The 18690-nt window shown below is 40.1% G+C and overlaps 1 protein-coding gene across 4 annotated transcripts in view; it reads right to left on the reverse strand.

Annotated features, from left to right (window-relative positions):
- SLC6A15 (solute carrier family 6 member 15) overlaps positions 1-16011 on the reverse strand; it is a 38846-nt gene extending 22835 nt beyond the window's left edge. The window contains exons 1-2 of one of the 4 annotated variants that reach the window (XM_055712214.1): positions 15781-16011; positions 4640-5117 (exon numbers count right to left, since the gene is read on the reverse strand). In XM_055712214.1, the coding sequence (XP_055568189.1) occupies positions 4640-4928 (289 nt within the window). In that variant the 5' untranslated portion in view covers positions 4929-5117; positions 15781-16011. Of the gene's footprint in view, positions 1-4639; positions 5118-15382; positions 15622-15770 lie in introns of those variants that run through there. The other 3 variants (XM_055712215.1, XM_055712217.1, XM_055712216.1) reach the window with 3 other exon arrangements.
- Positions 16012-18690: the final 2679 nt, after the last annotated feature.

Consider the following 18690-nt stretch of genomic DNA (forward strand, 5'->3'; position numbering starts at 1 on the left):
ATCTATCCTACTGACAGGATAGTTTTCCCATCACTAGCGTTTCACAGTTTAAATATGTTCAGGTGTGCCTATTTACAAAACTATGCTTAAAAGATGAAAATCCCCTTAGCCAATAAACTTTAAGGAAGAATTACACTTGCAAAATAAAAATAGGACATTTTCAGCACACTGAAGTACAACTAAATTTTGAGACTGATAATACAGTTTAAAGCGCTGATAATAAGTTACTGACAAAAAGCTAAATAATGAAGCCACTGAGTACATACTCAACGCTGGAATACGAGGGAATACTTGCTTTGTTCCCATTCCACCTGTATTAGACAATGAGACTGTAGCTTCTAATGACTACTCGGTCTTTAACGGTTCACCTATTTCCTCAGCAGTTCTTATCAATAGTTGCTGTGCTTTTTATATGACTACAGAACTTCACTGTTCAATCATCTTGTATTTAAGTAGAAAATCCAGACTACTTAACCATAAAAACTCATGATATGACTCTACCCATGCCAATCTTTTAAAAACAAAATGGCAAGATAATCTACTACAGATTTCCCTACGTTGCTCACAGCTTTTATCTGCTTGTTATTGTTTACTAGCTCTTTGGACTTTTTACGTCACAGAAATATTAAAAAGACCGACCTTAAAAAAAAAAAAAATCAGGAAATTTGAGTTAATTCTCATGAAAATGCAACACAAAAATCTGTGTGCAGTATTTTGTAGACTCCCAGTAACACCTGCAACACTAGAAGCACCTGATGTTTATTTGTCTTCATAATAATGCTCACTCAAATATCACTTGTTTTAGCAGAACAGCCAATTTAGTTTGGTTTTGTTACTTCCAATATGTGAAAGTACCATTTTATTTCTGCTAATCCCACAGAAAAATGACAACCAAACAGAATGAACTTTAAATTTTGTTGAAAGAAGTGAAGATGTGCAAGCTATTCACCAGACGATAGCAATAGGCAGCAGGAAAATATAGGTCTATTGTCACTATTTGTTAGCCTCACAGCAAGACTGGGTAGATCTGAGCGGTTTATTTTTAAGGCTCATCAACAATCATAGGAAGCGGAGGCAGCTCTGAACAATACTACATACTAACAAGTTATGAAACTGTTATACAGGAACTATGCCTATCTGAACAGGCAAACCTATTTGCCTTCATATAGTGAAATGATAAATATAACAAAACTCTAAAGCTAAGTCAGAGCTTACCCAGCACCATTGTAAATCACCTTTGTGAGGCATCAAGGAAGAAACAGCTTTTTTATCTGTTAGGCTGCAAAGAGTGGGAGAGGTGCCTTAAATGCCAGGTGGGGACTGGGCATTGCCTACCAGAGGTAAGGAGGACCTGTGGTGAGGACGGAGGTGAAGGAGGCAGATATCCAGTTAGTTCCTAAAAACTTTACTGAGCACCTTCAGCCCCTCATTCACAGAGCCTGAAACTCCTCTGGGCCCTCCCTCTCTTCCAAAGTCAAGAAAACGAGCACTCTGGAGTGCTCTGTCTCCTCCCAACATCTTTTTTTCCGCTTTTGCTACTTCCTGCATCACAGCTACCTCCCCAATGCGGATCAGAGTTTGTCCCAGCTGCACACTAGCCTCTTCTCTCACCTCTCACAACAAACTTTTTTTCTTGGAAAGAGCCAAGTGTGGAAGCCAGCAAAGAGCTATCCAGTCTAGCTGTAACTTAGTTGAACATAAAAAAAATGCCAGATATTACTCTAAATATTTATGAGTTTATATGAATTAAAGCAAGAGGAAAAACTGTTAAAGAATCACAAGAAATAAAATCTAAGGGAGTTGTTTTGGTGGTACAGACCAGACCCAGAAACAGAGACTGGAAAGATATCGACAGACATCCAAGTATCAATGCAGTGTAGCAGGAACTGAAGCCTCATATAAAAATTTGTAGATTTTTTTCCCATGCATTTGAATCTGTCCCTCCCTCCCTCTCCCTATTCTTTTACACACTTGTGAGAATTATCTGTCCCTCTGTGCATATATATACAAGCACCAATTTACTTTACACATTTCCATGTTTAGTGTCACCTTCTCTATCTTGCATTCTCATTAACTTGAAAACCAAGAAAGTTTTAGCTCTAATGATCAGTTGCTTTTCTCTGTTGTTCCAAAGGTTGCAATTCACTAAAATGGTGCCAAATTATTGTTAAAAGACAAATACATCCTTGTCTCAGCCATGCGCAGAAAATACTATGTCTCCACAGATCATGTTACACATCCAAGTTCCTGCAATCACAGCACAAGGGAAAACATTTGATTTCAACCAGAAATGACTCCATATTTATTTTTTCAAGTTTGATTAATCAAAGTGCCATAATTCCTGAAGGTTGGTTCTGTTTTTTTCTAAATTGTGAAATTACGAATTTAAAACATTTATATTTGATGTGAATTAAATTTACACTCAGTGGCAGAGTAACTTCAAAAGTCCCTGACTATGAAACCAACAGCCTAAGGAGCATACCAATGGATCTTTTTTGTTGGTTCAAAGGAGAATCCAATGGGTTTGCAAAATTAGTAACTAAATGCAAACTAATTGTTTAACTAACAGTAAACACGGACTTTCAAAAGGGACACAACTATACAAAACAAACCACTGTAATGTGGTATCCTTGACACTACACAGAATATAAACACTGTAATAGTTTAAAAAACCTTTAACAATATATCAGTTTGGTTTAAAAATTGTTAATTAAAAAATATCTTATTTTTTTCCACTAGTAATGAGAAGTGATCAATTCTATACTGTCTAGTAGACTACATAAGACTGCCATCCACTGAAAAGCTACATACAGTTCTTGAGAAATGACATGTAATGTGTTTTCTGTTAATATCAGTCGCAGATTAAGAAAATTTTAGATTCCACACAAATCACTGAATCAATCATTTAATGACTTTCTCTCCGAAATAGTGGAGACAAAAAGGAAGTTAAATGAGAGTGAAAAAAATCTTGCAACAACTAGATATGAAAGAATTTAGACTTTATCCTGAAGATGGAATATTTTGAAGTATAAACTTCATTTTTACTGCTTGAACTGACTGAGAGAAAACAAAGTCCAGAATTATACTCTGGGTATATTCTAGGCTCATTTTTATACTCCTCAATTACATCAGTCATCATTCAACTTTTACAATCCAGCATGAATAAAATGTTCTTTATTTTCTATTCTGTAGTACAGATTCACTTTTTGTATCACAAAGTGACGTTTGTTTTGATTTCAGCAATTAGCTACAATAGAATGTACATTAATGTAGTACAGTAGAGAACAGTATAACATAAAAAACATCAATCCTGCAATTAGAAGAAGGAAGGTCTCCAGCCTCATACTTCAGTTATTCTGGTTTCAGCTGGGACAGAGTTAATTTTCTTCCTAGCAGCTGGCACAGTGCCGTGTTACTTAGTATGAGAATAATGCTGATAACACAATTGATCATTTTAGTTGTTGCCAAGTAGTGCTTATTCTAAATCAAATACATTTCGAGTTTCCCATGCTCGGCCAGTGAGCAGGTACACAAGGAGTTGGGAGGGAGCAACAACTGACCTGAACTAACCAAAGGGATACTCCATACCACAGAACATCATGCTGAACATACATCAACTGGGAGGAGTTGGCCAGGGTCTGCCGATTGCTGCTCAGGGACTTGGCTGGGCATCAGTCAGCAGGTGGTGAACAACTGTATTGTGCATCACTTGTGGGTTTTTTTTATTTTTTTCCCTTGGGTTTTATTCTTCTCTCTCCCTCCCTCCTTCATTACAATTATTGTTGTTGTTGTTGTTGTTATTATTATTTTTGCTTTATTTCAATTATTAAACTCTTCTTGTGAAACCCATGGGCTGAGATTGTTCTGATTCCCCATCCCACTAGAAGCATGGTGGCAGTGAGCAAGCAAGCAGCTGCGTGGTGCTTCGCTGCTGGCTGGGGTTAAGCCACAATACTACTACATTCAAGACCATAGACAGACAGCTAACAAACTGCTTAACATTATTGTTCAAAGTGAAAGATAACTTGTTATTTAGGAAAACAGTTAACTATGCAAGAGCACAAACCAAATGCATTCCCTTAATGTAATGATTTAAAATACTCATTATCAGTAAAAAAAAATAAATTCCTTTCCACTCCTACAGTATTTTGTTGTTCTCATAAAAGCAAATTGTGATCAAATGGCCTAGGAGCTAAAAGCAATTAAAAAGTAGAGATATGAAGTTTAGTACTGCTAAATACTCAAGACTGAACACTGCTTTGATCTTTAAAATGGATGCAGATTTAATGCCTTGATTTGTTGTCCAAGTACAACAAAAAACACTTTAGCACAATAGCACTGTCCTAAATAATGCAACCCCTTCATAAATATGCGTTTTGCTTAGCCACTAGTTTGACCACTTGTTAAGGTCATATCAAGAACTTTCTCCCCTCAAATGGAATCTTAGAAGAATCTTCTACTTACTTTAACAGATGTGTCTCTCTAGAGAGAATATAGGGCTTTCCTCATAGGCTCTGGCAGAAGTTAAAAGAAAAACCTGACACGATGGAGCAAGTTTTACTGTGGATATCTCTGCTAACCTTGAGACCTGAAAGGTTAGCTTCATCATTTAGCTACAACTAGCTATCACAAGACTTACCTCCACCATTTTTCTGACACAGATATGGGAATCGCCACACATTCCCCAATCCCACAGAAAATCCAACTTGTGCCAGAATATACTGGAGTTTGCTGTTCCAAGCAGGTCTTTCATCTTCTACATCTGAGCCTTCTTCAACATCTACATCTTTTTCTTCCTGATCATCAACCATAAGTTCACTCTTCTTAAAGGCATCATCTGAAGAGTCTTCATTAGAGAGAAGGTCCTTAACTGACTCAATGACCTCATCATCTAGTTCTCTTTTCACTACCTTGCTGTTCTTAGGCATTTGTAATACGAGAAAAACAGTAAGATCAAGTTCAGCTGAGACAGATGGACAAGCGCTGAAGAAAGCTCTCCCCCTGTTCCACTAAAAATATTGAAGAAACAGACTGAAGATAGTGCCTGATGAGTCCTTGATAGTAGGCAACCAAGAGTAAAGACTTCTGCTTCTCAACACTTGTTCTACTGAAAGTATCTGTGGGGAAAAAAAAAAAAAAAAAAAAAGAAGAATATTACACTATTATGCAGAACAAACATAATTTAGAAGACATATGCTTTGGTTTACCAATTTCTGCTGATCTCAATGACTTGACAAGAGGAGAAAGAGATAAAAAAGGGATGTTAAACCATTTCCAAATTGTAGGAATTAAATCCACTGTTTGGTCTTAAATATTTATGTTGAATACATTTCATTCACTTGCTAAGGGTTTTTTGGGGGATTGATTTTTGTTTCCTAAATCGCTCATATTCTGACAGCATAACAAGATTCTTCTTATCGGGCATAATGGCATATGCACTTTACATAAAATTTAGGACCCCAATTCTATTACTTTTTGACTTAGCAGCTGTACTTGAATTTATTAAAAATATTTTAAGAGAAGCAGATCTAAGTTTTTCAGACCATTTCAGGAAGTCATACAGCAATTAAATATTTGATATACAGGATGCACCCAGTGCTTTCAAAAGCAAAGGTGACTTATTTTCCTATATTCTTCATCAAGGAATTTATAATCACAATCATATTTTCAAAGGAGAGATGCTCATCTTTAATGAGCTTTGATGCTTTAGATAGTTGCTTAGAAATAGGAAATAAATAAGCATATCTGAAACATCTGAAAAGCTGTAACCAAACCCATTTAAAAAGCCTGCTGTTTCAAACATGCACGTACAGACACAAAAATGCTTGCACTTGAATATTTGTTTTTCTTTAACACAATGAATCACTTAAAAAGACAGACTTGCTTGCAGCTGCCATGCTGAAGGTAAGTGTAAGTTTTTGGGGAGGAATGTTTTTTGAGAAATTCTTCACTAATCACATGGGATAAAACTAGTATGTGCAAAGCCATCTGCACAATTAAGAGCCTTAAAAGGGATTTAGATTATGTGTAAAGCTTCACAAAAACCCTAACGAGGGAATACACAAGTAGTCTAATCAAAAGCTGCTAACTGATGAGAATCAGAAATTACTCTGGGATACATGAGACCTTTCAGCTTTTGCTTATGGACTTGCTGAAACATTTGGTCCATAGGACGAAGGCTGTATCATGTTCTGATGAACTCCCACGTAGCTGGGAACTGCAAGGTATTATTTCTGGACTGTTAGCACAATAATTGAGAGACCAAGCATCTCACGGCTGCCTCAGTGATGGATCAGAAGGAAAGATGTTAAGCCACTAGAACCCAGCCCACAGCTTATGAAGATGAGACTTCCCAACAACAGAACTAAAACCTCTGCCACCAAAAGGACTATCAGCAGCCTCCTGACCAACAGGACAATTACCTTTTTCAATAGTTCCCAAGGATTTGGAAGTTGAACTTCACTCCAGTTGCCTACTGAACTCCATTGTTACCTCTCTTCATTCATTCCATGGACTCCTGTCACTGCCTTTTCACTTTCCCTCTCCTGTTACTGTCTCTTCTCAGCAACTCCAACTCTGGCAGACAGCCCAAATTTTTTAAGCACTGTAAAGCCTACTGGTTTGTGATCTGCTTCATGCTCATTATTGTTGCAGAAGGGTTCAGGGTCCTATAAACCTTCCTTCTAATACGTGGTGAAACTAGTATCAGGCTTTGTTGTGACTGATACCAGTTCTTAAAAAAAAATTAAGTGCATGAGCTATACACAGAACAGTATAATAGGGAAAGAGAGCTGTTCAGACAATAGAGAAATCCTAGTACTGTATCCTGTACATCTGGGCTAAAGTAACGTATCTTCAGGCCTCTTTTTATCCGTTTGATATTTTGGGCTGTAAACTCAAAGGACTACACCCTCTTCTATTCCATGTATGGTTCAGTAGCTCTTAGCTCTGACTCGAGACATCTAGGTAGAACCAGAACGCAGTAATACCTTGAGCTGAAGCACTTAAGCAGTCCTAAAGGAGTTTTGGGACTATACGCCACAGCAACTGGTACTTCAACCACTACTTTTAGTCACATTGCAAACTTCTCTTTTCCTTCTGTTCCACTGATGTAAATTAGAGCACAGCTTCTCAGTTCCAGTAATTAATAATAAGTTTAGGGTATACATTAAAACAAAACAATCTTCTCTCTGTATTTAATATAACAGCTGCACAAGTGAAACTACATCAGTATTTGCCTGTAGATCTGAAATCCTTCTCGAACTGTAATAAGCAAAATATATTTTCAGTTGAAAAGGCATAAAACATCTATCAGTATTTATTAAAATGTTTTAAAAGGTCATATCTGTATTAATTATTTTAGATAGTAGTAACTTTCATGGCAGCAGTACGATTTATCTGGAGCTCTCAGATGAGTCAATTCAAACTGAAATTGCATCATTCTGTCCTGTCATGCGTTAAACATTGCATTACTACACTTCAGAATAAACTGGGCTTGATACTTTTATTCCTAGCACAGTATCATATTAATTTCCCTTTCGTTAACCTTCCATTAAGCAGGATGTTATCCATAGCACTCATCACTGTACAAGACCTGCAATAGTTGCAGAGCTTGAGAAAAATGTGGGAGAAATGCTCAGCAGACTGGTGCTTGGTTCTAACAGTACTGGTCTTCTAACTGAATACGTATTCTTGGTCAAACTGAATCAATAATGCAGGAGAGTCCTTCAGGATACATCATAAATCCGTAAGTGGTCTCTCACTGTCAGATTTAACAACTTGTTCTCTGTACTAAAGGAGTCAGTACCAAACTAAACAAGGAGTCCTACCTCACCAGACACTACCATCAGCTACAAATGTTCAAAGCATGGTCCCAGCTGGTTTGTGCAGGGTCTGCCATTGTGTGCTCAGCACTCCCAGAACACACTCCAAAACATGCACAGAAGCCTCCCTCTTCAACCCAAAACAAATGTGCACAGAAGGCAGATACCAAACTACTCAGCCCGAGTTAGGCCTAGATATGAGTGCTCCCTAGTGAAAAGTGCATAGATACCTAGTAAAGTTCACCAGCACAGTCTCGCTAAACACAAACCACTGAACAAGCTCTTTTTTTTTTTTTTTTCTTTTTTTTACATCACCATATTGAACTTCAGCACTTTGACTTGTAAAATGCTATTTTAGACTCCCACACCACATGGATCTAGTCCAGTATTGAAGTTCTTTGTTAGCATCAAATAGTAATTAGGAAATATCATGCCAAATTCTGTTAAACTGCTCTTTCGTTAGTTCCCCTACTAGCTAACCTTCTACACAGTCCTGTGCAGTAATACATTATTATGTGATAGGACTGTTTGTGCTAAGTATCATTAAAAATCTATATAAGCCACCGTATTTACTAGTGAAGTACAGAATTTGGTATAATAGACTCAGTCATTACTGAGACCATTTTAAACTCCAAGTTCTAAACAGTGTCATATTTTAAAATATTACTATACTATACTGTTACCAGCACCTTGGAATAAAAGCAAAATGTCTGAAGTATAACTTAGCCTTATCAAACCTGTTTGTTTGGGGGTTGCTTTGGTTTTGGGTGGGGTTTTTTTCCCATATATAAGATGTAGATCATGGAATTTGATCGACTGATTTAATTCTGGTTTCCAGGCAGTTTCACTCATCCTTTTCATAACTCAAATGATGTCATATGTCAGGTGAAAACACTGAAGGGAAATTTCTATTATCACATTTACTGGAAAATATTAATATTTCTCTGAATATTTCCACTACTAAAATGAAAAAATAAAGATGCTATCTCTTTTCTTATGTAAAATAACTTTAAAAAAAAATCAAAAATTTATCTTAAAACTGACCTGACAGGTGTGTGTATTGTTTGAGGGAATTTAACAGAATGGTAATTGCTGAACAGTACATGGTTCAGTCTGAAGAACATTCAGAAAATTGTGTCACTGAATTACCAGTAATAACTAATCTGAGTTACAAACTTTTGGAAACAACTTACTAAATCAAACAAATCAGCTGGATTTTTATGATGTCTTACTAGCACTGTCCTCAATATGTTACAGTCTCTATTTCTTTTTCATACTGAAAGATAAAACAGGGAGTCTTTTCTGACACATCATGCAGACTGCAGACCCAAACTTCCTTTCTCAGAACACAGTAGGAATTTTGTTATTTTCTTCTACAGAAGAAGCAGCAAGCCTTAATACATCAGCATGCAGAAGTAAAGTAACCTGATTAGACTCCCACATTATTAGCAGATTAAGCAATAATAATCCCTTGCGACAGAGAATTCAGACCCAAATTAGCTCCCTGGGAGATCTGAGCTTGCTATAGAACTTTTACTTCAGCTTCAGGCCCACATTCAGACACACTGGCACAGGGAGATAAGACCTGTAAAGCCTCCGCTGACTAAACTGCAAGCGTTTGCAGGAAGACTCAAAGGAACTTCATTAGTCAAAGGACCGAGACACACTGAAAAATGTTGCTGCATGCCCTTTTCTCCCCATCTTTCTTATACATAATACCAAGTAAGGGAGTTGTACTAGCTCTGTCCAATGCTGCCTGCTCCTCTTTACCATTAAGCTAGTAATGGATCTTATGTCAGGCTCCCTCTTGACACAGGTCTAGAGAGCTCTTCTTGCCAATATACGGGCAGTAGTAGATGAACATCATTACTTCTAGTTCTCTCAACTGTGTAGTACCAGTAAACAATTAAAAGTTATGAGGCTGGAGATTTTCACAATGCGTGCAGAAAACACAAACACCAAAAAAAAAAAATATCTCACTTGCTTACAAATTTGGAAGTATAATGAGTACAACTGCCCCATGTTCTTGCAATTACAGCACAAGTCTCTACAAAAAAAGCTATTTGTAAAGCAACTTCATGTTTAAAATATTCCACAACACTATTGCAACAACTGATAGAACTAAATAATAAAGAACTTTTAACAATGTTTTTCTGACATAAATTAGAACATGATTTTTTTTATGTTGTGTTCCTTTTTAAAACCTGCACTCCTTGCCAAAAAGGAAAGTCCAATAAACCCTCCATTCTTTTCTAACACAGTGAACTTTATTTTTTCTTCATTATTTTATTTTTATATCTGAGGAAAACACAACAATTTAGCAAAATTATTTACATTCAAATTTTAACACATTACAAATAATCCTCAAATCTTCTTTGATCAAAAATAGCTTCAATCTTCAATGTGAGTTGGGGGGGGTGGGGTATTAAAATAGCATGTTCATACCTCATAAAAGACTATCAAGAAAGTCCAGACAGAAAGCAACTTTCTACAAGGCTACTGTAGATCATCAAAAACCAGATAAAAGAAAGGATACCTTTTTAAGTTAAATGTTTGCCATTAAAGGGAGAAAAAGATTAATGTTCTGTTCTTCAGACCTCTGTGTTCTTCTCCAGTGAAGCAGCTAACATATCAACATGCTGCTGGGGGGGGGGGGAGCAAAATGCAATATAAAGCTGCAGCCAGTTCACATTACTATAATATCTGCTTTCAAGGTAGATTATGATAGTACAGTATACCAGTCCAGTCCTACAAGCTTATGATCTTACACTCCCATTCTACAAAATCTCCACCTTGACTCCCAGTGAAGACACCAGTATGATTCAGCAGAGGATACAGAACTAAAAGTCAGGATTCTCACCACAGCAGATGTTCATTACAGATCCTGATGGATATATTCATGCCAAACATCTCAGTCTGTATGAAATCACTGGATGAGAACTGTATGCAAAAGTGAAGAAGATGAGCTTTTTCAACTTGAAGGAAACCTGTAAAATGCATCTCTAATACCAGTCTACGAGCCAGGCAGAAGAAAGCATGATGGGAACAACCAATACAGGAAAAGGCAAACCAAAAGTTTTAGGAACAAAGGACTACTGTGAGTCTGCAAAAAAGGAACTGGGCCACTGGTGCAGACAGGATGGTGCCAGGGCAGGGGGGGAATAGCTAATGACCATCATATCTGAATGAGAAAGAGAGAAGGAAGACTGCAGGAGCAAACCAGGTGTCCTGGGAGTATTGTGATTGTGAAGAATGGCTATCGCTGGGGGTATCTGTGTATAGATAATTATTTCGGCAACAGTTACACCGAGTTACAGCACTCACTGCACAGACTGAATTACTGCTGCAATGCAGCATCATATTCTTTGGCAGAAATAAGAATACGCACCATAGCCTTTTTGCCTAGTCAAGCCCATTTTTATCTACCTACTGAAGCAGCCATTATGCTGCTCTTCAGCCTGAACTACATGATCGAGCATTTTTCCCTAGCTAGTTTTAATAAGCTTGTCAGTAACACATACAGATTCAGTAAGTACTGAACTCAATCATAGTGAAACATAGTTATATTGTATACAATGAAACTTCAATTTCTCTGCATTCTTCCCTGATGCTATCTGAGACATGCTAATGCATGTTACACATACTACATTACATTGTAATAAAGTAAGAGCTCTTTGGGCTACAGGAGACTTGAAAGCATTAGAAAGACTAAATGTTTTTGATTCTGGTGTCTCTATACAATTAAACCATTTAGACTGTAGCAGAACTATTTAAAAGATGCAAGACTAAATTCACACCTGCTGCAAATACGGTAGTTATAGCGACTTCAGTGACACTGCATCTGTTTCATATTGCTGGAAAATTTGTTCTCAGTTCCCACAAAATGTTCTTCCTGGCTTTATCTTACATCAAGACCCTGCATCTGTCTCAAATGCAGGCAGCTTCTCTCCCAGGCCAGTCTCCTTAAATTTTAGTTACAGGAGAATACTTTCTACTATTATTATAACAACAAACACAATGAGTTGACAAATACAGTAAGATTTCTTTCTCGAAATTGTTCAGTCAATAGATGTGATCTTCTTGTATGTACAACTTCTTCCAAATCACTGCCCAATAGAAATACCTATGAACAGAAATATCTGTCTAAGAGAGAATGTTACAACCTAAAGCTCTTGAATGTCTTTTTTTTTTTCTCCCCTTTTTATTGCATATAATCTCTGAAGACTTTATTGGCCTTACTGTATTTTCTCACCTGCTTTCACAGATTTCTCCATATTTCTTCTCACAAATCAACTTCACTGAAATACTTCACAGACTTACATTATGTGCTTACTGTAATTTCCTATTCAGATGAAGAAAACACGTCACTTATTCTGCAGTCTTTTCTTATGTGTACTTTATCGAAGGAACAAATTCAATAGTTACCACTCCTCCCGCTGAAGCTGAGGGAAGTAATCTCAGCAATTCTGACAATACTCCACCCTTGACCAGTGAAGCTCAAAAGGCTTAACTGCTGGCAGCTTGAAACAAAGTCTCTGTTTTCTAAGTTCACCTTATAAGCTGCAAGAGGAACACAACTTTATAAAATCTTGTAACACTTCTGAGAAGTAAGAGGATATAAAAGTATATGAAATATTTCACTAAAGTACTGAAGTTCTTTAAGTTGCAAAATCAAGTACTGAAAGTTAGACACTACCAGATATATAGCTGCCCCGAGACCTTAATTCTCTGCCTTCTGTGCTTCGGGATGGATCAATAAATAAATCACATTGTCCTTGGGAAGAATTTATGTGATTACTACTTTGTCTGGTTTTTATACACAAGCAAAGAAGCTGAATTGTTCTTAGGTTAGCAGAAATCTTGCTTCTCCTCAAATCTGATTGTTTAATTCCATTATATAAATCATGTTTTAAATGTATGTTACAGTAAAACCCCACATCTTTAAAAAGAAAATCATTAATACCAATTCCACTATAGAAAAATCAAACACTGTAGGCTTTCCCATCCTTTCTCCATTTTGGCTTAAGAGCATGCTGAATCATTAGCACTGCAGTACACATTTCCAACACTTGAAATGCAAAAATAATACCATTTGCCAGCAGCAAAAAAATTTTTTCCCCAAAGTGGGAAATACACTACTGGCATGTGAGTTAGATTCAAGGCATCGTACACAGTGTTACATCTTTTTCTTTTCCTTCTCCCATACAGAAAATAAGGAACCCCCAGTCTTAAGAGTGAAGGGTAAGAATGAAGCACTCTGTTTCAGTGTAGGCTTCTGGGAAGCTCAGCCCAGTTACTGCCATTGCCTAAAGCAACCGTTCTGGTAGTTGCCATTGCTCTTTCACACACGTTGTACAGATGGGCTTGTGCATCTGCTCTTCAGCAGAGTAGTGCTCAGTTATCATTTGTCGATGATACTTTCATTCCTCAATTATTCAAGAACATTTCCTGAGTAATGGCAAGATTTACTTTGAATCAAATTTCAAGGAAGAAGGGAGTTTCTTAAGTTTCGAGATGCTACCTGCTGATATATCAATGTCATTCTGCAACCGAGAATTCAGAGATATTTACAGTGACATGGAAAAGCTGCTACTGGTATTATCATTTTCTACAACCTATTGCCATGTTGATCTATAAACTTTATGAGCAAAGGGCTCAGAACTGTTCTACTGATATTTTGCCTTTTGAGCAAGAACATTATTCCTTGGTATGAGTGAAACAGAACAATGGAAAGTAGCTAAGAGAGGTGACATGGACTGGTGAATGTGTCCTCAATGTTGTACACACTTCTGGTTGTACACTAGAGAATTTCGGGAAAAAAAATAAAAATCTGCCTTCCCAAAAAGATTCCTACCACAAATACTTCCCAAGTGATGTAATTCCATACCACTGAGCAGCAACTACTCCAGTATATCTAACACTGCTATTTATGCCAAAATGAATTGCTGTAATTAGTAGATTGTGATTCTAAATAACCTGTGATTTTTTTTTTCTTTTCTGATAAATTCAGCATTTTAGAAGTTCTGTACATACAGTATTTTGCAATATACAGCAGGGAAGAGAGTTGACAGAGTTGTTCCATCTATATGGTTCTCATCTGCACTACTTTTTTTTTAAAAAAAAAAACATCATAAGAATAACAAGACACTAAAGGTCAACAGAAATCATTTTATGCTGCAAAACTAGTTTCAAGATGCCTTAGCAGTTTCACTTACTCAGTTTCACTATTGGTGACACATCTGAACAGCTATGAAATGGTTTGGGTTTTGACACAGAGATCAAAACCAATGGGATTTTTGTTCTTGAATCTGAAGTGCAGAGTTGAGCCCAAACAGAGTGTCTGATATGCACTGAATGCAGGCTGTAATTCTATATTTATCTTAATATGGTCTACGTGTAAACCAAGATCTTGTACATTAACCACGACAAAAACCAAGCAATCTTTCCTTATTTTTTTAAATTTCCTATTTGATGAGCTGTTGATGGGAAACACGCTACTAAATAGAAAAATAAGGCTTCAGTATGTTGTCATAGTTTTTTAATCAAATGGAGTACGCTGTCTACATAACACACCCAGTGCACACGTAGATGACATCAAATAACAAAATCTTTACTTCATTTATACTTTTATTTGGAGAGGGAAACAGAGATTTGGAACCCTGTCTTATAAGCAGTATGTCACAGTGACATATTGATGGTGACGTACTACTGAGAAATAGTTAAGCTTCTCTTAGGAAACAATACTACAGCAGAGAGCTTGTTATGAAGCAATACCACACAGAAAATAAAATGGCTGATGAGGATGAGGTGTTGACTACACCTTTTACAAATAAAGTGCAATTTACTTAAGTGGAACGAATCCCATTGCACCTCTCATGTGGCAGGTCAGTGTGTCTGCGCGGACATATTTCAGTCATCTCCTTTACTTCCACAACAAAAGCAAAGCCTTGCGAAGAAATTCCACTTTGCTCTAATACTAGCAAAATCGGCACAAGACCTGCCAAAACGGGCATGGGAAATGAGAAGAATCAATAAGAGAACTGAAGAGAAAGAAAAAAAAAAAATTAGATCAGTGGGAGAAAACCCTAGGTATGAACCAGCCCCAGCACGCAGAGCACCGCAACCATTCAAATCCTGTATGGAAAACAAATGCAGGACGCACAAAGGTTGAGCAGCGGTCCTCGCCGCCATTCCCACCCAAACATGGCTGACGCCAGGGCGCACCGGCCCAGCCCCGGGGCCGCTCCCGCTGGCGCGGGACGCGGGGGGCGCGGGGCTGCTGGTGCCCGCCGGGCGACGCCCACGCGCCGCGGCAACAATGCAGCGCGCGGGCGCCCCCCACCCACCGCCCGCGCCGCCACCCCGCGCCCCGCACGCTGCCGCCGGCACAAGGCGGGGACCGGCGCCCGCGGGCCGCCCCCGGCGATGTTCCCGCTCCCTCATCAGCCGGAGCGACGAGGCCGGTCCCGCTGCCGGCCGTCCCGTGGCGCGGCCCGCACGGACCTGCCCGACGGAGGCAGCCCTCGTCCCGCTCTCCCTGAAACGCGCGACACACGCACCGAAGGTGTCCCGCGCACCAGGCGGGCGGTGAACGAGACGCCTGCCACTCGTGGTAGGGAACGGGCGCAGGCTCCCCGCCCCCAAAGCGGCAACAGCCCCGTGCATCCTAACCTACCGCCGAGTTAAACCACATGGGCGGCTTCTAGCGGGCGCTCGCTATTGTCTCCCGGCGGGCCGGCGCCCTCCCGGCCCGCGGGAGGCTGCCGCCGGGGCGAAGGCAAGCCTCCCCGGGGGGGCTGGGGGAACCCGCAGCAAAGCGGACCCCGGGCGGAAAGGGCCCCCCCCGCCCCCACCCCCCGCCAGCACACACGCGGCGCCCCCCCCCCCCCCCCGCGGCCCCAGCCGCACGGCAGAGCGGGGAGAGCGCGGGGGCGGCTACCGCCTCACCTCGCCTTACCTCCACCCGCGGGGTTCACTGGGCGCCGGCTGCGGGAAGGAGGCGGTGGGGGGCTGGGTGCCCCCACGGGCTCGGAGCGGCGAGCGGAGCCGTGCGGGCGCGGGGCTCAGCGGCGGGCAGGCTGCGGTAGGCACATGTGCCCAGTCCTCGCTGCGACGGCGTTTAAAGACAGACATAAAAGCGGCGGGGGGAGAGGAAGGGGGAGGGCAACGCCGGGCAGGGGGAGCCGCACCTCCTGACGCAGGGAGGAGCTCCCCCCGCCTGCAGCAGCTTCTGCTTCGCTGGAGGCGGGCGGGGCGGAGGCGGTGGCGGCGGGAGAGGAAGAGGGAGAGGTCCGCCGGCATCGCTGCCGCGCAAAGCGCCCTGCGGCCGCGCCCCGGCACTGCGGCGGCCCGTCCCCTGCCGCCTTCTGCCTGGTCGCGGGACGGTCACGCTGTCCCCGGCCTGCGAGGGGCCGGTGGCGCTGCCCTGGGCCCACGTTGGCGGGGCGGTGGCCTCTGGGGTGGCCTGGAGGCGGGCGGCAGGCACACGGGTGTGGGCTTCCCTGCAGAGCGCGGAGGCTCCCCGGAAAAGGGGTTGCGTGGAGCGGGGGGTGCGGCCTGAGGAGGGCGGCGGGGCGGCCGCAGCGGGCACACCTGTGTGCGGGAGGCCGGGGGGCGCCGCGGGGCGAGGGATGGCGGCTGAGGGGATGGAGGGTGGAAGGCACCAGGCAGGACCCGTGAGTGGTGGTGGTGCGCAGCTCTTGTAGCCCAAGCGGCTGCTGGGGCTGCCACAACTGCCTGAAGATGATTTTTCACTTTTAACTAACACACACACACACCTGTCATTAATTTTGTCCATTGCCCTGCAACCAGGTTTTCTCTTTGCTTGATTTTTCCTTAAAAAAAAAAAAAAAGAATCGTTCCTGGCTGGAGAGGAAGGCTTGTAGTGCAGGTGAGAAGGCACACTGTTCCAAGGCCTGCCGGTCAGCAGAGGCACGCTGGCTTTGGTGAGGACAGGCACGATGGAATGGAGAGTGGACTGTTTCACTCTTCGCTCAGTGAATAATTATTGCAAGAGCTTCAATCTCAACACACACTGAATAAAAATACGTGACTAATTTACACCACATGAACCAAGATCTTTTTCTTCAAAGAGTTATAAAGTCGCTATGACTAGCTGCTTTGTGTTTCCTTCATATTTTACTTAGAAAGCTGTAAGGCAATCTTATTTTTGTATTTCTGCTTCATTATCGAAAGCAATTTGTCATAGTACTATGCATTTCTCATTATTTTTGCTAGTACACGTAAATAACAATTTCCACAATGTATTTCAGTTATATGTAAAAACGGTCCTGTAAACAGTAGATTTTGCACCTATGATTGAATATTTTTTGGTACTCAATAAAATTGAACATACCTTGAGTAAGTTTCTGGTTGTGAACTAAACTTCTTTTATACTAAGTACTAATGAGAGGAAGAATTTACACTTTCTATTGCCAGGTCATGAGTGATAATTTTATTTAGTAAATTAACATGATAATAATGTTATCATATGACTGCATAGTTTATTATCACAGGAAATGGTCATTCGTGGATCCCTTTGAATTCTATGTACAGTTAATGATGAACTTAGGTCTGTAATCATAGTCTCAATTATTTGATGTCTTTAATTTTACCATAGGAAAAGTATTATTCAGCTTTTAATGTTCACCAAACATATCATCAGATATTTACAGCTTATTGCAGTTCCTTGAGAAATATGCAATTCTTCAAATACCATGTAAAATACACATTTGTAGCCATTCAGTAGCAATCTTTTCCTCAGACTTTCCGCAGACTAGCAATCTACATTCAGAATAGATGGACTAGGGTATTTTTGCTGCAGCTCTTGTAAATGGGATATTTTTTACTCCAGTGCTTGTAAACATCTTTGTAATCTTTTTTATTAGGTTTATTGGAACTTAACTATTTTTAAATTTCACGTTGGTTTGGTCTTCAAAGTGCAGATATTTCCAGCCTCAAAACTTCAGTAGCAATTTCACTTCCAGTGTAGAAGGTTTTCCACTTTTGCATCTGGGTGCAAATGACAAAAATATCATACAAAAACAATTTACTAATTTTTGGCCTTTTTTTTTTTTAAAACAGAGGAAGCCGCTGGTGGACACAGGGTTTGCAATTTAGCCATTACGAGATGGAGCTAGATCGGAGGGGAGTTTATCATTCTCTAAGCTGAGTTATGGGCTTACACACACAGAGAAAGTCTCATTCCCTGGTCAGATTCTCAGTGTATTGGTGCTTGTGACTCAGGAGGTTTGAGGGCAGAGAAAAACTTGGATTAAGTGGAAACATTGTCCTAAAGCAAGGCTGAGTTGCTGATGTACAAGACCTCTACCTTATCAAAGCTTTAGACAAAAAAAATGCATAAGCAGAGAAAATAAGTGTACGCTGTTTGAAAGAAAATGTTTTAGGTAGCAGTTATGCCAATTTATTTTTTTTTGCTAGTTTTTACTATCTTATCATTTGCATACAATTTTGTTGGAAGTAAACATGTATGAAAAAATCCACCTAAAATATTTTTACACCTCTTCTAACTATTGAATAACTACAATCTTAATTAATAATTTATTGAGTTGTTTAAAAATCTCTTCTGCCCTGAACTATTTGTGTTCCTTAGTTTGATGGTGTGCCATCAGTAACAGGTGAAAGTTAGGAATAACATCGTTGTAACTAGAATGAAATAGACAAGCAAATACCAAAGTAGGAATAAATATGAGTCAGTGACTTTGTTATAAATCATACCTTGGGTTCATAGTCTAGGGCTTGAACTTGCAGGACAGAATTGTTTCGTGTTTTGGGCTTCTCTATAAAATCTCTTGCAGAGTGCTTCAGTAAAAATCAACAGTTTCTTGTTAAATGGGCCTTTTGTGTA

The sequence above is a fragment of the Falco cherrug genome, chromosome 5 (assembly GCF_023634085.1).
Source record: "Falco cherrug isolate bFalChe1 chromosome 5, bFalChe1.pri, whole genome shotgun sequence".
Classification (NCBI taxonomy): domain Eukaryota; kingdom Metazoa; phylum Chordata; class Aves; order Falconiformes; family Falconidae; genus Falco; species Falco cherrug.